Source organism: Chiroxiphia lanceolata, chromosome 13 (genome assembly GCF_009829145.1).
Source record: "Chiroxiphia lanceolata isolate bChiLan1 chromosome 13, bChiLan1.pri, whole genome shotgun sequence".
Classification (NCBI taxonomy): Eukaryota; Metazoa; Chordata; class Aves; order Passeriformes; family Pipridae; genus Chiroxiphia; species Chiroxiphia lanceolata.
In genome coordinates this window covers 19,104,422-19,128,421 of record NC_045649.1, presented here as the reverse complement: position 1 = coordinate 19,128,421, position 24,000 = coordinate 19,104,422, and the positions used below count along the sequence as shown (strand labels likewise).

Genomic DNA, 24,000 nt, shown 5'->3' with positions numbered 1-24,000 from the left:
AAACAACTGGAACAGCATCTGGATCTCTAGATCAGTTACTTCAGCAAAACCCCAAACCATCTGGAATACAAAAGTCACCAAATTTAAATATTAAAATTGGAAATTACTTACTTATTCCCTTTTGTTGGGGCCACTCTGTGTCATGCTGAAGTAAATGCAAAGGCTTTCTAACAGGCAGATGTGTTAAGAATCCAGAGTGCTTTCCAGGCATCCATTGTGCTTTCAAATGTAAGTTATGACCCTGAGATGAGCTCAGTTGGTTAGAACATGGTGCTGGTAACACCAGGGTTGTGGTTTGATCCCTGTATGGGCCATTCACTGAAGAGCTGGCCTTGATGGTCCCTGTGGTCACTGCTTGGATTTCACAGAATATTCCAGGTTGGAAGGGACCCACAAGTCTGTGAAACCTTCTGAAAATGTCTTAAGGAGGAGACAAGGTGACGTGTCAAGTATTGTCTCCAAAAAAAAGTGTGTTGGTATCGAAAGAAACCGACCCCAGCTGGTTTTGTTTTCTCAGGACAGCAAGACCAAAACGTGGCCCCCGAAGGCGCCGTGGCAGCACTCAGTGACGGGCACCCTGCCCGGCCAGAGCTCCTCCCTGTACCCCCTGGGCAGCCCCGTGAGCCAGTGGAGCGACACGATGCAGCTCCTGCCGTCGTCCCTGTGGGCCAACGACTGCGCCCCGGCCGCCGGCATCTCCTCCGGCTTCGCCTTCGCGCAGCAGCAGCAGCAACAATCCCAACAGGCTTCCCAGCACAAACAGATCAACAAGGGCTTCAAATCCTTCCCGGTGAAGCACGAGCGCAGACCATCGTACCTGCCCCAGTACTGACTGTTCCTCCTGCAGAGCAGCACAGGGCCAGAGGGAACGGCCCAGCTTCGTGCCCGGGGGTGTTGGCTGTGTCCTGGTGATCAAGGGGTTTGGGGGAGACAAACTCTCGAGTTGTGACTGACAGTGCTGAGCAAATGTGGCCAATATGTTTGTTGGTGGACGTGAAACAGCCCAAAACTGTGATGTAGAAATGCTTTTAAAAATGTGTATATTGCCTTTACTTTCAAAACATTTTTTTTTCTAAAAAGAACTGCTGAAGGACTACCATACAAGAAACACTGTATTTTATAGCTATTTTTCATATAGATTTATAGTTAAACATCTTACTGAAACACATTGAATATGTTGGAGCAAATATATAGTGGTCACTTTGCTCAACACTGTTTGTGTTTAAATTTATAAAGGACAAGCTGTAGAGCCTTTGTATTCTCATTATGGCCCGTGGGCAGCTTTTTTTAAATGAAGTGCAGCAGCAGCTTTTGCTGTGCCCCACAGATGAGTTCACTGGGGAGGTGCTGCAGGAACAGTTGCAGGCTGAGTTCTGTGGCAGTTCCCCACTCCAGGATCAGCAGAGCCGCTGCCCCTTGGGTGCAAACGTTCCTGAGCTGCTGGGAGCCGATGGCTCCTGTGTGGCTGCCGTGACTCCGGGCCTGGAACACCCTGTTCCTGTTGGGCCAGAGCTGTTCCCACACAGGGCTCCTGCAGTGTGTGAAAGCAAAGCCTAAGAGACTACTTGCTTTTATTTAAAGTCTTATTTCAGATGCTACAGTTGATTAAAAATTGTGAGCTGGCTCAGAAGATACTAAAACTGAAACGTGGGGTAGCAGTTAGTTAAAAGAACATTATTTTTTTTAAAAGGATAAAGTAATTATTTGCAGTCAATATGTGCCATTAAGTGAACCTGTGGAATTAGGAATAATCTTCCAACCAAAGTGGATCCGGGAGAGTGACTGGTGCTTAAAAATTGAAGAACAATGGTAAATATATGTATAGCTATCCCACTGTATATGAATTGAGATTACAGAAGATTCTTTATATAGTTAGAGCTTATTTAAATTTTCATATTTCATCTTTGAAAGAGTCTAAAAACCACAATATTTTCTGGTATAAGAGTTTTGACAGTATTAATCTTATTTTTGTATTTTTCTTAAGTCATATCATTCTAATATGTTAACTACTAGTAAAATGGGTTATTAGTTCTAACTACATAATTTTTCAATGAAGATAAAGCACATTTGTTGGTTTTGGTTTTACAAACTAATTACATCTATATCTAAAGATACCAAAAAATAAATACATTATATATATATATATATAAAGTATACACAACACTAAAACTATTAAACATCTGGGTATTTCAAACCCATCCACCTTTTTTGTTTGTATGGTGACGGGCTCTATTTGCAGGCCCAGATTGTTACCTTTTGTGCTGTTTGAGGATGCCAATGTTGCCTGTATTTATGATATTGTCACCATGTTTTCTGAAACTTCATACTTACCATGTTTACAAAGGTTTGTTTGCTGTACATAGACTTTTTACAGTAATGTGCTTTGCACAATCAGTGTGGCTTCTGTCTGTAAATTGTTAATGGTCTGTACTACTATAATTTTGAAAACCCTCCACTGAAAATGTTAGTGGTTATTTAACTTGATGAATGGTTTTGAGTTTCCTAAATCTTGTCGTTTAGATCTAATATTAAACCCTAAATTTGGTTGTACTTACTGAGTATTCCTACTAAGACCAAAATTGAAGTTAATGAAAACCCTTAATTTTGAACTTTTTTCTAACAAGTGCCAAAATGATTGCTCTAGTTTTTGCAGTTTATTCATAATTACAAATGCTGTCGAGTTCCTGGACCTACATCAGTGAAAACAAAGAAAGTCTGTCTGCATTTTGACCACGTGGGTGCTACTCTGTCCTTTGCTTCCGATTGTTCTGAACACTGGTAATTTTAAGAATTGTTGCACTTGGCAAATGAGTCTTGCCCTTAAACTTCACTTACACTGCCAAGTGCAAGGGTTTGGTGCTTAGTTAACTTACCCTTATTGCAGTGCTTCTTGTGAATAGCTAATGCTTCTGAACTGGAACTGTACAGTTTGTATTTTAAAGCTTCTGTAAAAGTAAACTATTTGCTTTATTAAAGATATACATTTAATAGGTCATACCTGTTTAAAATATGCACCTTGCTGAAAATAAGCAGCACCTTAAACTGTAACTTTGGTTTGTAAACAAAGATCTTATTTCATTAACATGGGATTATTTAACAGTTTGAAAATTGTCAACTGCCTACTTACTGACTCATCCTATAAAAACAAACTTTATGCACTGTACAATCTGAAGCATCTTTAAAGCTACTTTCTCAAGCAGATGGCACTGGAGGACCTGGCACAGACACTGCCCCAGCAGGGTCTCTGGCCCCACAGTGCAGATGAACATTGCCAACTTCACCTGCATTTGCAGCAGTCACAGAGTAAATAACTGGGAAGGGAGTGAGCAACAGTGAACTCTGTCCCTGCCCACAACTGTCTAGGCTCTTAGTTCAGCTGATGGTGTGGTGGCACTGGAGTGCCACATCCAGGGTGGGCAGGGCTGCTGTGCTCCCTGGGGGTGAGTACAAACAGGCAGCTGGACACAGGTGCTGACAGATCCCCAGGAGCCACATGAACCCACCTGAATGCACAGGAATTGTTCAGAGTCTGCAGTACACGGCCTTCCCAGCACAGAGGAAAAGCCTTGACATGAGTGGGGCTCGCTGGGATGAAGGCTGGGTTTGTCCCTTGCACTGAAGTGCAGCAATCCCCTCATTCCCAGGAAAGCACTGAGCTGCTCCTTTGGTAACATGTTATAGTAATTCACAATATACTACAGTTTACAAAGAACATCTTTATTCAGCACAGTTCTGATACAGGCTCTATATATGGCAACACCTGCCTGACTCTGTCGTGCTGGAGGCAGCAGTCAGCTGGGGAAGTGCTTACCCTCTTACTGCAGAACCTTAGTCATAAAACAGGCTCTGCTTCCAGCAGTGCTGTCTGGCTGTGCTCAAAGTACACTGCACTGAGTTTTTCAGAGGGAAGAAGGCACTGTAATAATTATTAATCACCCTTAAGCTGTGTTGATTACAGTAACAGAGGAAGAACTAGCCTAATACTACATTGAAAACTACAGTCACATTTTAAACACACAAGTACAGATCACTTTTTACCTGCCTTTCAAGACCACAAAGCTGGACTCCTAAACTAAGTATTTCTACAGAGTCTGAAAGTAGCATTGCTCTGTGCAGGTGTCAGTCAGTCTGCAGTCTTCTGTGTGCTGGGTGGTGTGGCATCTGCAATTGTGGCTAAATAAATGAGGTTTCTGTGCAGGATATGCTGGTACCTGTGAGAGAAGGAAACACAGTATCTGGGTAACCTGCTCTTTCATAGCACCTAACCACATCTGTCACTTTTGCAATCTGATCAGGATTTGCTAACCGATAAAGAAATAGCAAACTAGAATAGTAAATCAGGGGAAACGCGTTCTTGTTCGGGGTGTGTCACACGCGGGGCGCGCAGAGCCGCTGTCACAGGACACTGAGCGAACACCTCACGGAGCCGGCGGGGTCAATCCGTCGGGCGCAGCTTTGCTTTTCACATCTGTGACAATGATTCTGACGAAGTCCCTTCATAAGCCCGGACGCATTTACTTCGCGGTGCTAAAGCTCTGGGCCCGGGAGCCGCGTTCCCTCCCGTCACCGGCCCTGCCCGCCCCGGTCACTCACTGCACGCAGTCGGTGGCGCGGCCCTTGCTCTGGTACTCCACGATGCACCGGATCAGCTGGTCGTTCTCCTCCAGCAGCTGCGGACAGAGCGCGGTCACCGCCCGCCCCGGCACGGCCGGCCCCGGCCCGCCCAGTCCCGGCTCAGTCGCTGCTCCAATCCCGGCCCCCTCCCTTCAGTCCCGGTTCCAATCCCTGCCCAGCCCCGCTCCCGGTCAGCCCTGTGCCGGCGCTCACCCGCTGCAGGGTGTCCTGGTTCACCTCTGCCTTGCCCCGCAGCCGCTCGGGCACGAACGCCACGGACATGGCGGCACCTCCGCCGCCTGAGGGGCTCCCGTGGCCCCGCCCCCGCCCCTCCCATTGGCTGACAGTCGCGCACGCGCCGCGGCCCCCCCGCCCCCGGAAGCGCCTGAGGCCCAGCCCGGGCACAAACCGCCCTCAGAGCCCTCGGCACGACAAATAACGCCCAGGAGCGCTTCTATTGAACAGTTTATTCTGGTTTAAAATAAAAAAAAACAGAAAGCCTGGCCGGGCGCAGCAGGGACACCCAGGGTTGGCCCCGGCCGCAGCTCCCGGCCCGGTATTTACAGCTGGAACACCTCAGACAGTAAAGAGTTATTGCAACAGGACAGCACTTGCCTCTACGGTCAAAAACCTCAACAGGTGTTCAGAATCATGACTTGCGGATCCCAAAAGGCAGTTGTTAACATGCAAAAAACATTACTAAACAATATTACCTAACTTCTACAGCTGTCAAATACTTGACCTTAATAAGGAAACCAATTACAAAATACCTCCTTGTAGTGCTATACAAAAGTTATAAAATTAAGATTCTATCAACCACTTTTAAATATTCCAATTTTTCAACAGTGCAGTTTTCCACATCTTTATCACCACTGAACATTTTTAAGTAAAAAAAAAAAAAAATCAGCAAATTAGATCAAAGTGATGTAATCTTTGGATCCCTTTATTCCTGTGGCCTTCATTTTTACACAGACAGACACAAATGACCAGGTTTCTACTTCAGCATATCAAAGTTGTAACTACTCATCCAGAATTGGCCAGAAGTCCATACTCTGTCATTTGTGACCTGGCAGTCTCACAACCAGAGTCCCACTGTCTCCAAGCTACGGTCTATCAAAATGCAAACAACTTCAAACACTAAGAATTCTTTAAATTGCTCATGTCTACAGGTATTACAACAAAGTTAACATTTCAAGAATTGACAAATGGAGACAGACTTTCTTCCCAGGCACTCCAGGAGAATCACCAACTCGCGTGCCTGGCCCATTATTAAAAAAAGTTAATATTTCTCACTAAGTAAAATTAATTGCAAATCTTGACATATGAAAATTCCTTTTCTCCTTTTCTGAAAATATCTCCTTAACTTGGTCAAATCCTGTGATATGCCAGAAACTACAAAATCAAATTCTTGCAAGAGCAGTGAAGCGTGTATCCAGTTTCGTGTAATGGAAGAACATTTTCAAAACTTCATTATAGTCCAAATATAAAATCAAACATTTAAGCCTGAAAAGCTGCTAAAGAAAAAAAAACCAACTACTTCAGTGTTCTTCAGCATATCAACTTCTGCAATAACACAGTATGTTTGCCGACTTAAAAATGTTTATTCTTTAAAAAATTAGTTGCTTTTTATACAGCTATACAAAGTTTGTAATGTTTCTTTGGCAATGGGATATAATGGAATTTTACAACTATATAAAAACTTTCCTTTGCCTAAGAAACAGTATTTACTGTGTGTACATATCTGACTGACAAAGCAAGTTTTCTACTGTCCAGCACCCTAGTTGATACAAGTACAACTACCTCAAAAGGGATATTACAGGATTTCCAAAAAACAACCTTCAGTGGGTCAAAACACTCACAGTATCGACGGCCTTCTGCATACAATTGTCCTTACAACTTGAAGCAATTATCAAATACAGTTTAGTAATAAGAAAAATCCTTTCAGTGATGAAAAAATACTTAAACTCCATCGAAGTACTGCTTATAATTAACTATACATAAGAAATTACTCATCCTTCTGTCTCAAATATATTTAATGCTCACTGTTTTCAAAGATGGCCATTTTTCAAAAGTAACTGCATTACACCCCTTTGAAATTAAATAGTTAAATCCCAGTGCTGGTGACAAGTATACAGCAAATTAACTTCATTCTTTGCAGAGATCAAAACTAATTCTCTGAATCAAGAAGATCTAGACGTTCACCCAGTTTCAGCTTTCTCGTAGACTACGCAGCAACTTTGTTGTCTTTCTGGAGGGAACAAAAGCGCAATGTTAAAATTCATTTTAACAAACGCCACAGGTTGATCTGGGCAGCAGCCCTGGGAGCAGATGCGCTGTGGGGGCCACTGCTCACCCCCTGCAGCAGAAAGGAGACCTCCCTGGGTGCTCAGCTGGCACCCGCTCAAACCCCCTCAGGGCTGGCACACACCAAGGAGCAGCTCCTCCTGCCTACATGGCACAAACCCGCAGCCTTTACACCACCTCCCACTCATCTGGGAGGCTGCACAACTCTTTTATTCAGAAATTCAAACCACTGATCTTCAATCTCTCATTTCCATTCATGTTCAGCTGCCAAAAGTTTCCTTAAATCACAGGACTAATTGTTGCAATCTAATGAAGGAACACCTGAGGGACACAAAAATCTGCTGTGATGAAACCCCCTTTCCTCTTTTACTTAAAAATATTTAAAATTTCTAACAGAAAACAAAGATTTTTGTCTGCAAAACTCTTTAACTGTTCATGCAGTAAACTACCAGAATTTGTTCTGTCCCAGTCAGAATTGTAAAAGCCTACTTCACTGGAACCAGTTTGGTTAATTATTCTTGTTAACGATTCTAACCAGTACACCAGGCTACATAGGCTTTCTGCCAGCTCATTCACAAAGAGTTCAAGTTTGCTGCACACAGGAAGCAAGTTAAATTACTCCCTCTAAATCTTTACATTTTACAACACCGCTTAGAAAAATGCTTGCAATTCACATTTCTAACACTTGTTTTCAATCTGTAGAACTTATTCTTCTCTTTTTCTCCCTCCCCTCCCCCTAATACCAGCTATCAAGTAACTATCTTGGGCATGTGAAGAAAGGCAGCTTTTATTTTTGGCTGCTGTTGATAATAAGATGATGCTATATAATCAGAATTTCAGCATTAATTGACTTTCAATAAAGTAGCTCAGAGTCCCTGCAAAACACTGTTCAAGAAATTCTAGTTCAACATCAAATCTAAAAGCAGGAGGTTTTTAACCACCACTTTCCAAGCACGGTGGATCGGGTCACAATAATATTAAACGCATTTTACCCTATATTCAAAGTCAGCAAACTCCCTGCCTCCACGACCTCCTCTGAATCCGCCGCGGAAGCCTCGGGGGGCAGGGAAGGAGCCTCTTCCTCCTCCTCCTCCTCGTCCCCTCCCACCTCGGAAGCCGATGACGCCCCTGCCCCGGTAGCCGCCGCGGCCGCGGTTGGGGCGCAGGGGGATGCCGAAGGTCTCCGCGTTCAACCTCCTCTCCTCGGCCCAGGTGGGTCGCCGTTCCCTGCCACACAAAAGGGACAGGACTGCTGCCAAACACCCCGGGAGAACGCTGCCTGGCTTAGAGAGAGCTGCCAGAGAGCCCCGGAATCGATAAACGACACATTAACCACGCTGTAAATCTCTCCCTTCTGCAAGAATCCAGGTGTCTGCCACAGCTCACTGAACTTGTCAAAGGGACGCGTTACAGTGCCATTAACTGGGTATCAACAATGCTGAGAGTTTCCCACATGGGAGAGCACACTCTGCATCCTCCTCATGCAGAGTCGTTTAAAGCAAGGAAACAGTTAATAGTTACAGATGTTATAGTATCTGGCTGTCAGTACAACAATCCCCCTCTCCCTCCCATAATTCAAAATAGGTCAGCAATCCACAACCTCGTGTCTAATAAAGAGGCAACAGCCAAAGATAAGCTTTAATTTTCCTCGGAAGCTATCTGCCCATTCAAACAACACTATCGGCAGAGACAGTTACATAATCTGCTTAGGAACCATTACCAAAGCAGGGCCATAATTGATTTAACTGAAGTGTTAATTCAGTAGCAAAGCAAAACAAACACACACCCCCCCTTTAGTAAACCTGGAGACTCTAGAGCCTGTGCATTAAGTTCTAAAAGCGTGGCTCTAAAGCAACTTTAAAATATCTTCCTATTAACATATTGCACTTGCCCACAAAGAAATGCTGTGCTTTGTGCTCCTGTTTTCTTTTTGCTCCCTGCCTGTGGAAATGAGCTCTAATCGCTTTCGATTCAGAGCTGATTGTAAGGAGTGGCACTGACAGCACTGACAAACAGGCATTAAGCAGACTAACAAGCTCCCCCTTGCAGACCATACCTATTGTCATCACAGGAAATGTTATCAAAGAAGGATTTGGTTTTGTCATAGTAGCAGTTGGGTCCAAGTGGATCTTCCTCATCGGCATTCCCTTCGCTGTTTTGGGTATCAACACCTGAGTCACCTTTGTCTTCTCCATTTACAGGCTTCTCTGGTTTCTCAAGTTTATCTTCTAGAAAAGAAAAAGTAAACAGAAGCCTAAAAAAACCAGCGCTGTTAACTTATTCCCAGACAGAAGCTATACTGAAGGCTCAAAATTACAAAATCTCTCTATAATTTAATGCAGCAATCAAATACTTTGACACATAAATTAGGATGCTTTTGCTGCTGCTGTCTGGGGGTTTGATGTCCTCTGTATTTTCTGGGAGTTTAGTTAACAAAAACACCTGTGGCAGAAGGGATTTGACAGCCTATTTTCTACCCTCTTCACTACCTCCTTCCCAGACTTAAGAGCCTCACTCAGTCAACCCTCATAAAAGCCATTCCAAGGTTTTGTTCATCCCCAGTATCAACAGCAAACCATCAACTCATTTAGAAATGATCCAGAAAAAGAGGCAAGCACCAGAGGACAGATCCTATGGGACTCTGCTGGTGTTCCTACTCTACATTGCAATCTGACCATTTATTCCTACCTTTCATTTCCCAGCTTTTAGCCAACCATTCACTGAATAGGGAACTCCCTGTATTAACCTGTAACAGTTTTGTCCAAAAATAGGAGCAGCAGAGTAACAAACAGGTGGCTGGTCACAAGAGAATGAGGTAATCAAAACAGAAGCCTGCTAAAAAACAAGTGCTGGCAGAATGGCTTCTAACTACTCCTGTGTTCCTTTGGAAAAGGGTAAAAGCAAGAAAATGCTGGATACTTTCAAACAAAAACTCTCCTGTGTATTACAGGAAAGTTCTGATCCCAAACTCATGTTTTTCCCATTGCTTTTGGCCTATAATTGATATTTTAATTTTGGTCTAATAATTGAAAACATAAAACATGGGGTTTCTTTTATTTCATCCTTTCCAGAACTTTAAAGTAACAAATATTAGTGGAGCTTCTGCTCAAGTAATCTGCATTTTAAAGAAACAGACTTGTTAGAACTTGACATACGATATTTGCTAGTTAAAATTACTTCAAAACTCAAACACTGACCCAAGTATTTAATTAATAGATAATCCCAGTTTACTTATTAATAAGCTTTTTATGACTGCAAACAAGACTTAATAGGATATGCCTTCTAAAAGTTGTTCTCCAAGGCAGAACTAAAACAGCAAGACACAGTTTTTCCATGCTCAAATATAAATCAAAAATCGGTTTACCTTTTAATTTAAGTTTATTATGAAATTCTCTATCAATTTCCTCCTTGTTGAATTGTGCATTTGCACTTTCAAAGTCGAAGTCCTTCTCAAACTTCATTGGACCATCCCTCCTAATACCAAATCTTCCTCGGCCCCCCCTGTGGCCTCCACGGCCTCTCCGTGCTGAAGGTGCACCTGGAACTGAGAAGAGGGAGATTCTCTTTGGTTTTGTCTTGGGCACTGGTTTCTCTTTGAGGGTGGTGGAGAGTGGTTGGGTTTTTTTTGTTTTGCTCTCTAATTCCTGGGGTAAAACAGGTTGGGAATTCATGCATCCACTTCCTGCACTTCTGTTGTTAGAAGTCCCATCAGAGCAGCTTGTAATTTGTAAATTCACTTACAATAATGATGGCAATGACACAGAAAACATTATAGTACTAAATTACTTTCTAGAAGTCATTAAAAGCTTTTTTTTTTAAAGAAGAGTTAAAATGTTAGTGGCTTTTCAGTCAAGTATTTTTGTAGAAAGGTAACAGGCTTGCTTTCATGCTATTGTGTTTATAAATCCATGAATACTGCTTGGTTTACATTTTTATTCAAATTGCTTAATTTAGAGCAACCAGAAGAGATTTTCTTTATGTGCTTGTATTATTTGGACACAATGCAAAGCTGTTACTCACTAGAAACAAAATGTGAAAGAATTTATGTATTTTAGCAGATTTTAAAAAAATAATGAAGTCTGAAAACAACGATAGCTATTTCTCAAAACAAGATTTACCAATTTGTCGTTTGTTTTCATTTCTGAGTTCATTTTCTGATCTTGAAACCTTGTGTGCTTCAGCTAAAGTTGGAAATAAAGAAATTATTTGTTTATCCAATTAGGTATTTTTGACCACACTTTTGTATATATAGTTCAGATTAAAAAAAAATAAATCCAAACCTATAAATGTAAACCACAAGTTTACAACCGTAAAAGAAAAAAAAAATAATTTAGAATATATGCTTGACTTTAAAAAAGAATATATATCTAATCCAGGTCTCTGCTGGCCAGTCTACCAGTAAGAGCCATCAGGAAAATTCCTAAGTGTTGCCCTTAAAGAGAGCACTTCCTAAGTGTATGGAAGGACATAAGCTGTACAAAAATCAGCCCAAGCTACCTCGTCGGTGCTCTTGGTTCTCCAAGGATTTCTGGCCAGCAGACACCAAAGGTCTGGTTGGGACAGGACTCCTCCTCCCCACTGGTGCCGGGGTGGGCAGGTGGGCTGAAGCTGTTTGTACTGCTTGTTCCATGGTGGGGCTCCTTCTCAAGTGATCCATCTGAGGGCTTGAACGACCTGGGCAAAAATAAAACAAAACAAAACCCAAAGAGTTATTTCTCATGCACAAATGTGAGTTACTGGTCTCAACCAATCTGGACCTTACCACATGTGTCCAAAGAAATAAATCTTTCTGCACCCTCAGATCCACTAATCCAGAATGAAGGATATTTAGCAATACCCCCTCCTCCAGTCTAAAAGAAAAAAATGGGTGGGACAATTAATCCCTACCAACCCATCCAGGATATGCATTTAGCTGTGGAATGAAATTTTCCACATTGATTGGAGGTAAAAATACACCTCCTGCCTCCCTGGGAAGGCAAGTGGGAAAGGGCTGCTCCCAAAGGCTCCAGCACTGAAATCCATGTCCTGTAGGGCACTGCTGTGTTATCCCTGCCAAGCCAGGGAGCAGCCAGGGCTGGCTGGTGCCAGGACTCTGCAGGTGAGGGAGCTCTGGGAGCTGCTCACACATGGCCATTTGCAGCACTGGCTGGGAGCAGAAGCATGTTCAGAATGGAGCCATTTGATCCAGCCAGGCAAGTTTACAACATCAAATAGGCAAATCTACTGAGAAATTAGAATAGCACTCAAGTCCCTGGAAGTAAAAGTTGTATCCCATAACAAAAGCTCAACAAAAGACAAAACAAGACCAAATCAAACCTATAAAAAATCCCCAACAAAACAAAACCAAACCCCAAACCCAACCAATAAAAGCAACCACACCACACTTGTAATCTACAAAGAGGAAAAATATTTTTAAAAGCAAACACACACAGAAAAATCCTGTTGGTGCCCTATAAGAAATTTTGTGGCAGAATGTATGTTAATCTGGAGCATATGCCACACATTAAGTCCAAGAATCACACAGCTTTTAACTTCAACTACAGAAAACCAAGCTAGTTTTTCAACAGACAAATGCCTGTCATACTTTCCTCCCCTTCAATTAATCCAGCAAAGTAGAACCTATTTTTGGCAACCCACTCAACTAGTCCTAGAAACTCCTAATGGGTATACAAATCTCAGCTGGAACTCAGGAAAAAAAGCTGTTTGCTGTTAAGTGTTTTGACTTTTAACACGACTGCATCATTTAAAACCTGCATTAGGATTATATCTTAGCTCATACTTTTACAGCAAGGAAGAGTGGAAGAGCAGGTGTTTTGATTTTGAAGAGCAATGTTAACACATTTGCATGAAAGGCGAGGGGGAAGGTGTTCAGTGTTTAGTTAGGTTGTTTTTTTTCTTAGCTACTCAAAAATCATCAGAAATTTCCTTTTTGCTTCTACTTTCTTTTTCCAAAATTACACAAACTACCCACACAGTTTCTGTTACTATTAAGCTGACCTGAGTCATGTCAGAATCTCTACAGGCAGTCAGGTCTGCTGTTACAAAAACCACAATTAGGAATAAGGATTTCAAAAATATAAGATGAAGCACTTCACATTTCAACCAGCACCAAGTATCCCGAGTTTTGTCATGTTATCAACAAAACAAGATACTGAATTTCCACGTGCACCTATTTGCTAACATTATTCCACTGAAATAAGTCCTACTCCTCAGTACAGATGCTTTAAGGACAACAACAAATGTCCTGCTACCTATGCAGCACTCCAAGATGTAGAAAAACACATTTAAAAAGCAAATACAAAGCCTCTCAGTGCTTTCTGGGTTTAATACCAAGTGTTTTTGTGACAGAATTCAGCTGTTTTGTTGGCGTTTCTGGCAACCACCTGAGTCATGGGGGCACCACTGGTCAAAAAAGAACAAAGTTACTAAAATAGATTTTACCTTGAGACATCTGTGTTTTTAGGGATCTTGCATCTGTTGTAAATGCAGAACCAACTGCAGTGCTTTGGGACATGCTGGCACTGGCTGAAGAGTCTGTTCCAAAAGATGTTAAAGAACCTCCTGCTTTGGAAGAAATAATACAGTTGTAAAACCTGATTTAGGCTTTATTTCATTATTTTTAAATTAGTACTGATTAGTGAAGCCATATTAGACAGTTATTCTAGAATACACATAAGTCTGCCCTTCCCATACACTTCTGTTTTATCTAACATATGTATGTGCAGTAAGTTGGTAAGACAGTAATATCTCCATTGTTTTAATCTAATATAAAAAATAAAAGAGCCCTTCTAACTTCAGTATCACAAGTATTAACAAAACAGTCATGACAGCATCTTACTGATGTTATTGCTATATTTCCATTTAACACCCTCTCAACAAAAATATGACTGCCACATCTCATTAACTGATATCAAGCTATGGCCAATTCTACAGCCTTCCCTTCACATGACTAACGTTTTCAGTACCAGGAGTAACACTCTGCTGTAACAGTTACAAGACTCTGAGTTCCTGCGTGAAAAACTAAAATGTCAAATACAAAACTTTCAGGAAGGAAAGTTTGTTGGTAAATCTCAGAGAGCACCTAAGCTATAAAGGAGCCACCAGCCCTTGCAGCTCACAAACACTTCAAGCAGGTATTTCACGCCCAGCTAACACCTCTAACAGCTGGAGGGCTGTGCTGAATCATCCAAACCCTCAGCTAAGGTGTCACAGCACAGCCATGGATGGGGCTTTTGTGAAGGGCCTGCTTCTGTCCCTTGTGAAATATAATGACCACACGATGAATGTAATGAATATATACAAAATAGAACGAATTCCTGAATAGAGGAACCTTTCCCCACTTGTCCCTCTGAGATAGGTGTCTAATTCTCAATCATCATTGCTTTGATTTGAGCTGCACAGCCTATGAAAAAGTCTGTACTTTTGAGCTGAACTGCAGGACTGATACGGATTGAAGAGTTTCAATCTGCCTCGGGACAAGACAGCGCTGAAGTTCCAAGCCCTGACTGCGTCCGTGCCCACCCGGGCAGGCAAACCCCAGAGAAGCCAGGAGCACATACCCACTCCAACAGCCCCGAACTGCTGGCCCACCAGCGGGCTGGGGCTGAACTGGCTGTAGGCCGGCATCCTGCCAAAGGGGCCGTACGAGCCCACCGACTGGAATGAAGAGGTGCTCGAGGATCCTAGAGAGGACTGAACACAAAACACACTAGCAAAAAGTCGTGCTCACACAAAAACTGGGAAATAGTTCTGCGAGGCAAGAAACGGACAAACTCTAAGAAGCATTTTCACAAGTATGTACACAGTTTAGAAAGCACTTTTACCCTTCCACCATCACAGACCTGTGAAAACAATGCCATGAAATTTTGCAGTCTTTTCCACAGAACCTCAGACTGGACTCTGTTGTCAAATACACATATAAGATTTGTCAGCAAACTTGGAAAGTGTTTATCTTTTTCCTTGAAGTTTCAAAACCCACCGGAACAATAAAAGACACAAACACACTTGAGGACGGTGGGGTTATCACTATTACTGGGGTTGGTAGCAATGCAACTTCACAGCTCTCAACTACCACCGACAAAAGGGGTTGCACCAAACTCAGCAAAAGCTCTTAGAGGAAGTACAAAAGCCCTTCCTCATAAGGAAAGACCAAGAATTCTATCCTACAGAATAGTTAAAACATTAGAATTATGAACACCCACATGGAATTATCAAGTTCCATTTGAAGCAAGAGTTTTCCTCTTGCTCTCAGGGATGATTTTAAGACACCCCATAAGCACAATAAATAAGCCAACAGATTTCCAAGATGAAAAATAACTATTTCTGCCAGTCCATTTACTATGAAACATCAGGCTGATTAATCCTGAAGGCTTCAAGCTGTAAGCTGCTTTCCCTTCAGCTACCAAGTATTCCCTTTACAAATAACTGCCCCTTTGTATGAAGCCTCCATAAAAACATATAGCTAGATGAAACATTTAAGTCAGTCAGCAAAAGAAGCTGAACACTGGAATCAAGAAAAACAAACAAACAAAAATCACTAGTGATTTGGAGAGGTTTCAGCATCTAATCCATTTGACCTTTACCAAGTCTGATCTTTCCAAGAACTCCTGCATACCTGTCCTCCTAAGCCAAGTCCCTTTCAAAAAAGGCATCAAGATCCACAAAAAATCAATTGTTTCTGAATAAACAGCAGCTTTGGTATCCAGTGCACTGTGCTAGAGTTAGATTTCAACCTCCAATTTCACTGTTAAAGACATGATTCCAACGAGGAAAATCTTTCCAGAGTTCTTTACACTGCGTTGTGAACTTCAGAGCGCTAAACATTTTTAAACACTCAGCTAGAGAGCACTTAAAGCTACCTGGCTATATCTAAAAAGATGATGTGACTCACCTGAACAATAGCAGGGTCCTGTGGCAAGGAGCACTGAGGCTTTGGTGGCTCACAGACAGTCAGGTCTTTGATGTCACTGCCACGGAATATGATGTACTCGAAGACCTCATCGCGAGGGGGGATCGGTCTGTCCGTCGGTCTGTCCTCTGTGCCAAAGGAGCGAACTGCAACATTGGGGACAGAGGGAGCAGTGACAACAGCCCACAGTCAACAGAAGTTTCAAGCATACTGCAGAGACCAACAGCTTTAAATAACCAGAATAAAATTTTGTTGAGAAAAAAACCCTTATTAAATAGGCAGCAGGTTCTTTATCGTTATCACCTCCTCAGTAATTTGATCTTAAAAATTTCGGTTAAAAACCAAGTAGAAAGACTGAGACATCGCTTATGCTATCACTTACATGTTCATTATTTCAACTGTTTTGTGAGGGTAAGGGGAAGCAGCAAGGCAGTTTTTTTGGCTGGTAAGGCAGTCCTATAAGTCAAGGAATACATGAGTTTACATACTTCATATTCTGTACTTACAAATCAGGAAAACATATGTTAATACTACCAGAAACTAGAATATTAAAAGTTATCCAAAGTGAAGTATTTCTCAGTAGATTCAAGGGCTAAATCGACATTTAATAAAACAACAGGAATTCTGTGGTATGCATATATAATTTTCACTAAGCAAAATGCATTCTCTTGCTGGTGTAAGGCTCATATGATCTCTGTCAAATGAAGCAAACTCACTGGGGCATAACTATCTTCCTAAGGAGGCCTGCACAGGGTGCAGCATGCCAAGACACTCAATTATTTGTATGTACTTAGCTGAATTCCAACAGTTTTCCAATTGCACAGCAATGACGTTTATCAAGCTCCTCCTTTTGCACTACATATAATCACCATGTACATGGTGTAATTGATACCATCACTTCACTGTCACTGCCTTCCCAAAGACTTTTCCTCACCTTAAAACCCTCAGTGAGTATCAAGAGAAACAAATTAAATCAGTTGAAGAGATATGTCTTCAAGAGCCAGAGTTTTGTAAGGGAAAACTGAACAATGGATTGAAACCACAGACAAAAAAACCCCGAACCCCAAAATCATGACAATCACATTCACAATCTCATCAAGTTACAGCAGCTTTAATAATCCCTCATGACTGTTCTTGCTCCAGCCTTTTAGATAGTGTTTGCTTTGTAAGGTACTACAGATAATGCTAAGAAAAATCTGTATTTTACTTTAATTTACCAGAATTAGATTTCCCTCATTTTCAGATGAATCAACATTTTGGAGACATCATTAGGCACTTATTTGCAGCCATAAAACCATTAGTCAAGAGCTGTATGAAGTGACACTGAGTCATTTCTCAGGCTGCACCAACCATCTTCCATCACTGTTGCTTCTGCATAAACAGAGCTTAACAGTCAAGTACTAAAAACCTTTTTGAGAAGTATAATTAAGGGGTAAAAAGATCATGTCCACACTACAATGAAAAAAAATAACATTAAGTGGTTACAATTATTTTGTTCATTCTTGTATCATCTACTGAGCTGACTTTAATCAACTTTTCTATTTCTGTGCATCTGAAAGTCTCCTCTGAATGGTCCTGTAAAACGTGAGCGCTGTAAGAAGGCACATTCTGTTAAGTGAATGTCAATACTTGTTACAAGAGAAATGTCTCTTCTTCCTCTACAGAAAAAGATATCTGAAACTCAATTTGCAGAAATTAACTCAAGGTAATGCTTAATAACATTATCAACTGGTCATGTGCATTACTACAGTTCATTCCATTGCTTTTATTCATCAGGCTTTTCTATTTCACTGTCCTGACCATGGATCCACCCTCACTCTCTGGCCATCCTATATTCTATTTATTAGATAACTAATAAATTAATTTGGACTTTCATTTCATCATTTGACCTGCTGTCTTGGTAAGTAAAACTGAAGTTGATTTTGTATTGCTTCTCTCTGGTTTGTCTACAAAGGTGCACAAAAATGGCCAGAGTGTGATCAGTAAGTTACCGAAGTGTTTTACTTTCTAGCTAAAGTGAAGGAACTACCCTGGAGCAACACCACAAAAAAGGGGCAGTAAGTTAGAGGACTGCATCTTGCCTTTACATGAAATAAAAATCTGATGAACTATGGAAGAAATATGCTTTGAAAGTGTTTGTCTTAAGTCAGAGCTACACTGCACAGGGTAAGTATTTTAACATTAATACCAATGTCACCTAGAGGAATAGTTTTAACACCTGGCAATCACCTTTCTCCATTCTGAACCAACTAAAAAAAGTGAACAACCTTTCACCTAAATGACACCTCCAAAGAGGTAAAGGGATTTTACTGTATGTCACAAAGAATTTGTCTTTTTCTCCAACATAAAATTATCATAACGCCAAAAGGAAGTATTTTCAATGCCAAAACTTAGAATTCATCTTTATGAGATTCAGCTGTCTATACAGGTAGCTCAAGACACTGAGAAGGTCAACAGTGGTTTAGCCATAAAACACATCAAGACTTGCTATTAAGAGTTTGGCTTTTTTCCTCGACCTTTCCCCTCCCCAAGTCAAACTGGGTTTAGGACAACTTTCTGCAAAATACAAACCCAATTTCATCCAGTGAAGATTTGCTCTGCTGGAGAGGGGTGAGCAAACTCCTCTGATTTGCAATTCAGCCTCACCTTCCCACCTCGAGCAACAAAAATAACCACCCCAGGTCTGATTTCCTTCTAAAGCAGGAACCAGAACTTCATGGGCAGTGATCTAAAGAGGGGCTACTCAATGCTTTTGCAGTGTCTCAGGCCCTTCAGAGAGTTTTATAACACAAGGAGTTGAAAGCTACTTTCAGTGTTTTCCAAAGGCATAGGTGCCTTTACAGTTTCTCCTTTTCCAGCTTGGATTAGGATTTAGCATAATCTGAGCTCACTGAAGTAAAAAGTCTAATATTGAGGTGGCCAGAACAACAGCATTTAGAAAGAAACAGCTTTCACCATGGTTTTGCCTAATTAGAAATACTAAGTATCAAAAGCACGAGATTTTGGAAGAGCAGCAGGCTTGGAGCTCTCTCTAGCCCTGTCTCTGGGGCTATTCCCTCAGACTCCCTCCTTCCTCCAGAACAAGGCTCAATGGTTCATCTATAGCAAAATACTGAAGAGAGAAAATGAAAGCAAGTATGTGAAAGGCAACACAATCTTACAACTCACCCCAGAACTCTGGCAAAACCAGTAATCTCACCTTGGCAATTTCAGGTTTGGTCTTTGGTTTTTTAAAGAGCTAAACTGGCTTAGGGACTTACAAACAAATAGGCAACCAGACCACGTTAAAAGCAAACTTATTTTTTTTATCAGTGTAAATACAATTAAGTAGCTAGTTAGAAAGAAACTCACCCTGTTAAGCCCAACAGGATTCATGTATGTACTTGCACCCGAGTAGTTCCACCAATTTTGTATTGAAGTGCTGTGAGAAAGTTTTTGTACAGATTTTGACTATGCCACTACTATATTTAAATGTCTGTTACCACATTACAGCAGTGTAGAATTCAATGGCAACATTGCAACTTGCCCTATCACTTAGCAGATATGATTACTTGCTGATTCACACAGGGGATTTAAGCAGAATGTTCTTCAAAAGCCGAGCCATTCACTCTACTAGCAAGAGGACCCTGTTCTCATATAATGTGAATTATTTCAGTCTACGTGCACAGCACTGACGCACTCTGCTCCCCTCCCTCCCTGGGCAGCAAACACACACACAGACAGCTGCCCCCACTCCTAAGGAACCCAGGGGAAGCATGACAATTAAAATGAGAACACCACAAGTGAGCAAGTCATTCCTATTGCCATCTCTCCTCAAAACACCCCAACCCCTCCCCTGGGAACACGCTCTGATCCCTGCACACCACAGTACAGGAGTGTAACAACATGAACAATCAATTCAGCCCATGTTCCCTCACTCCTGGGGTGCTGGGTTGCAGGACATGGATGTGAGGGCAGTAGCCAGGAGTGGGCTTTGACCAGAGGAATTTTTCTGCTGGGACACACAATGCACAGGTTTGGTTTGGCACACATGCAGTAAAACTCCAGACATTCAGGGAGCATGACACTTAACTGACTAAAAGAAATCAACTTATAAAAACATGATAAAATTTAACCCTTCCCTTTCCCGCTCCCACCCCTGAACGATAAAAAGCAGCTCAGGTCTTCACAAGAATTTAACTTCCTTCTGTCTATATTTCCTAGTCTTTCACCTGCAACTAATATTGTGTAAAAGTCTAAAAGGAAAGTTTTCCTTTTGATGTGTCATTATATCATGGAAAACACTACCACAGATGGTTGAAAATGCCAGAAATACCAGAAGTTTAACCACTTCTTAATTTACCAAAAGCTATTTCATTAGTGTCTATCAGCTATAATTGTTCCAAATGCAACTCTCAATACTGCAACAGCTGAAAAGTGACAACTGATCCATTATACCAGAGAGACAACATATAATTTTCTGTTTCTTATACTCTCATGCCTAAGGATTCCCTATTGTTGAAAGGAACAAAGCTTTTCCCAATCCAACACGGATATTCTTACACAGCTTACCTGTACTAAAAATCACTCTCTCTAAATTAGTGCTTTGAAATAGAAAAATATTACAGTATGAAGGATCACACCTCATTTTTAATGCTACATTTAAGATCAAGCACCACAATCATTCTTAGCTGCCCCAGGTAGTGCAGCACTTCCCAGCAAGAAAACTATCCATGGCTTGCAAACTCTCTTCTTAAACTGGTTGGACTTAATGATATTTTAAAAATTAATAATGCTTTTTAAAAAGAAACAAGTATTAATTAGAACCATGAACTGGAAAGACATTTCAAGTTAATTTAACTCGAGGCTTGACAATAGGAGTTGAGTGGTTTTGGTTCCAGACACTGTCTCTGAAAAGCTGGCAATCCAAAGCAAACATATGCGCCAATATTATTTAAGAACCTCAAATACTTGCATAGCTTGCTCAATGCCTGGAATCCAGTGTGCCTGGGCGTTTTCCCTGCTGTTTAAATAACCACACACTCCAACATTTTGGGAAAGGATGCATTGATTTGCCTGCTCAGACTCCAGCATAGGACAGAAATGTTATGCTCAATATTGAACAGTTGCTCTCTAACTCCTGAGACACAGGCCACAAGTTTTGCTGAGTGAAAAGATCCCAGCCTCGTAAACAAAATGCTGATGAGGGAACAAGAGCAGACTGCCCTCAGTGAGGGAGGACTACAGTCCCTGCTGGCAACCCAAAGATCTTATTTCTGTCTGAAACCTCAGACAATTTAAGATAAATGAGGGCATTCCACGAGCACAACTTCATGAGATTAATCTCTGACTTTAGCTCGCACAAATCCTCTGCTGGGCAAATCTGCACTTATTCAGGAACAGATTCTACCTCTACTTTTGCATTTTATGTCACAATTTCAGTGAATTCATTTAGACTATGAATAATGATAAGCTGTCCTGCACTCAGTCCAGGTAACAGTGACATACTACACAGTCTACACAGCTGAGCAAGTGAAAGCATCATCTTTTGGGGCTTTTTTTGCCTCCTTCTGGCAGAAAGTTTGACATTTGTGGTAAAGATCCACATTAAACAGTTCCAGTTTGACTTCTGGACTCAGCACAGGAAGAAGAGGTAACTATTCACAGCTGCACAGGAAGTTCTGCTGCTTTCACACACAGACCTGGCCATGTTAAGCACAATTGTCACCCTACACATACCCTGTCACATCCAGTCAATGACCTGAGCCTTCAGAAACTCCAAAATTCCAGAGCTGAGCATTCTGCTCATGAGCACAGCAAACTGTTCTACAGTCTAACGTGGTTGTTATCAGCTCCAGATTAATCTCAGGATTTTTAGTTCCATGGGGCCTAGAAATACTGGTTTATTCTCTTCTGAATCATGACGCTATATTACAAAACACACATTCTTCAGCTAACTCAGCCAAGTTTTATTAAAGCAAATGTAATGGTTAGGATTTACATTTGAGATGAGAGCTATGGGAAGAGAGCAGATTAGACTTGTAACTGTAGTTTGATCTGTCATAAATATGTACACTTTGGCAGATATGCCACAACATGACTTAACCACTCTTGAGAAGTCATGCAAAATTGGCTTGGTCAGCACTAAATCAGTCTCATTTTGGACAAGACTATCACAGGGTCCTCGAGGATGGGATTCTTTTTCTAAGTTCTTTTGCACAAACCTTAACAATCACAGCATGCAACTGGAATCTCAGGACGTTTATTTTTAATCACAGTGTTCATCTTTTTCTTATATATACCAATACCAGCTGTCCTCTTAAAGTAGCTAATGCGACTCCAGCAAGGTAATTTAACCTAAAGGCAACTTTAGAAACAAGTAAAAGTCACGTAATAAAAGCTAAGTACCTCATAAACGAAATGCAAGCCTGGGACCAAACCCACTGTAAGGTGTTTCAAAGCCCACGTATCAGAATTTACAAAACAAAGTAATATATTTCTTAAACAATAAGGGGGGGAGGAGGCCGTAAAGTACCATAGCACACAACCGAGAATTCCCAGAACGGCCAGTGAAAGCGAACACACCACACGGTGTCCGCCAGCCGTGTCAAACAGACGCCGTCAAGCCTTTCGTATCAGCCCTGTCCAAAATATTTCGTTTATGCTACAGCTGGATAAATTCTCCGCTTTTATATATGCACTTAGATGATTTAGCAAAACTTTGCAGAAGAAAGAAGTATAAAGTAAAACACTACAGAGTTTTGCAAAATCCATTACAAAGAGGTTCTGACCAACAGTTCTGACTCGATGTTTTGTTGAGAGTGCATTATCACGCTCGAGAAACACTGAAATCCTTCGGATGACCAGTTTCAAAGGTTCTCTTTTTCTTTTCTTCTCAACTCTCTTCTCAGTAAACATGTCTTTCTAACTTTCTTATACATACATACCTATGTGTATACATATATTTTCTGGCCGATACATTCTCATACCATTTCGAACTATGCAGCGCCATACAGAAACCTCCCAGACGGAGAGCTCACGCTCAGCCTTCTCTGCCGACAGCCCAGCGCTCGGGATTCCCCTCGGACCCGGCTGCCCCAGGATGCAGCACAGCCCAGCCGCGCGCGGCCCTGGAACCCTGCAGGTCTGGAATTCTTACGATGCAGAGAAAACCTCTTCGCAGCCTCCCCCTCCTTCTCCCTTTTACGCACTAACTCTGGAGCGCTTCCACTGCCGAGGGCTTCGTCCCTGCGCTCTGTTCGGGACCCTCAGCCCGGCGCTGGCCCGGTCCCGCTCCCGGCTGCTCCGCGGGGCCGAGGGAGCGGGGCCGCCGTTCTTTCCCCAGCCCCTCGCTCCCCTCCACCGCAGCCGCCCCGGCGGGAGGCGGCGGGACGAGGAGGGCTCTGAGCAGCCCCTCAGCCCCGGCCGCCCCCGGTCCCGCCCGCTTCCCTCCCGCCCGCGGCCTTACCCTTGGCCAGCGCCACCGTGGAGTTCTCGGTGTCGATGGTGTACAGGATCCCCTCATAGCGAATCTCGGCCTTGGAGATGAGGCTGATCTTGCTCCCGATGTAGGGCGTCCCCCCGCTCATGGCGCTGCTCCTCGGTCAGGGACACCCCTCCTGCCCCCCCGCCGAGCGCTCCTCCAGCCGGGCACCGGCCGCCCAGCGACCTCGGCGCAGAGGCGCGGCAGGCGCTGTTCCCCCGCGGCCCCAAACGCCGCTCCCCGATAAACGCAGCGCCCGGTGCGGCCCCGGCGGAGCCTCAGCACGGCCCGCGCCCCGCGGCTCCCAACATGGCCGCCGCCTTCGCCTCGCTCGCCCCCCCGCCCGGCCCGCCGGGGGCATGCCGGGACCGCGCACTTCTCGCGAGAGCGCCGGGCGGGGCCGCGCCGGGCGGGGCGGCCATTGGGGCCGAGCGGGAGAGGCACGGACGGAGCGGCGGGGCCGGACCGGACCGGACCGGACCGGCGGCGGGGCCGGGATGAGCGGCACCGACCGGCTCTGCCCGGCCCGGCTCTGCCCGGCTCTGCCCGGCTCTGCCCGGCTCTGCCCGGCACCGCCCGGCACCGCCCGGCACCGCCCGGACCGGCCGGCTCTGCCCGGCCCGGCTCTGCCCCCGGCCGCCCCCGGCTTCCCCGTCCCCGTCCCGTGAGCACCGGGCAGTGCCGGCAGGTTTGGTGATTTGGGGTCCAGGGT

The 24,000-nt window shown here is 43.1% G+C and overlaps 3 protein-coding genes across 7 annotated transcripts in view; 1 reads left to right on the top strand and 2 right to left on the bottom strand.

Annotated features, from left to right (window-relative positions):
• KIAA0355 (KIAA0355 ortholog) overlaps positions 1-3,163 on the top strand; it is a 59,116-nt gene extending 55,953 nt beyond the window's left edge. For both annotated transcript variants that reach the window (XM_032701184.1, XM_032701185.1), the window contains exon 14: positions 518-3,163. In XM_032701184.1, the coding sequence (XP_032557075.1) occupies positions 518-832 (315 nt within the window). In that variant the 3' untranslated portion in view covers positions 833-3,163. The remainder of the gene's footprint in view (positions 1-517) is intronic.
• A 538-nt stretch (positions 3,164-3,701) lies between these two features.
• SS18L2 (SS18 like 2) lies at positions 3,702-4,938 on the bottom strand. The gene is made up of 3 exons (XM_032701186.1): positions 4,828-4,938; positions 4,594-4,670; positions 3,702-4,211 (listed from the first exon to the last, which is right to left on the bottom strand). Exons 1-3 carry the CDS (start codon positions 4,894-4,896, stop codon positions 4,124-4,126), a joined length of 234 nt encoding a protein of 77 aa, XP_032557077.1. The 5' UTR covers positions 4,897-4,938; the 3' UTR covers positions 3,702-4,123.
• A 128-nt stretch (positions 4,939-5,066) lies between these two features.
• Positions 5,067-23,623, bottom strand: LSM14A (LSM14A mRNA processing body assembly factor). 4 transcript variants are annotated; one of them, XM_032701049.1, is made up of 10 exons: positions 23,274-23,621; positions 15,809-15,972; positions 14,478-14,610; positions 13,360-13,479; positions 11,416-11,592; positions 11,037-11,099; positions 10,283-10,462; positions 8,975-9,146; positions 7,911-8,145; positions 5,067-6,862 (listed from the first exon to the last, which is right to left on the bottom strand). In XM_032701049.1, the coding sequence occupies exons 1-10, from the start codon at positions 23,392-23,394 to the stop codon at positions 6,839-6,841; spliced, it is 1,389 nt and encodes a 462-aa protein (XP_032556940.1). In that variant the 5' UTR covers positions 23,395-23,621; the 3' UTR covers positions 5,067-6,838. The 4 variants fall into 4 exon arrangements, with proteins under 4 accessions (XP_032556940.1, XP_032556939.1, XP_032556941.1 ...); XM_032701048.1 differs by having other exon boundaries at positions 13,360-13,482; positions 23,274-23,607; XM_032701050.1 differs by lacking the exon at positions 11,037-11,099 and having other exon boundaries at positions 13,360-13,482; positions 23,274-23,623.
• Between the last annotated feature and the right edge of the window lie 377 nt (positions 23,624-24,000).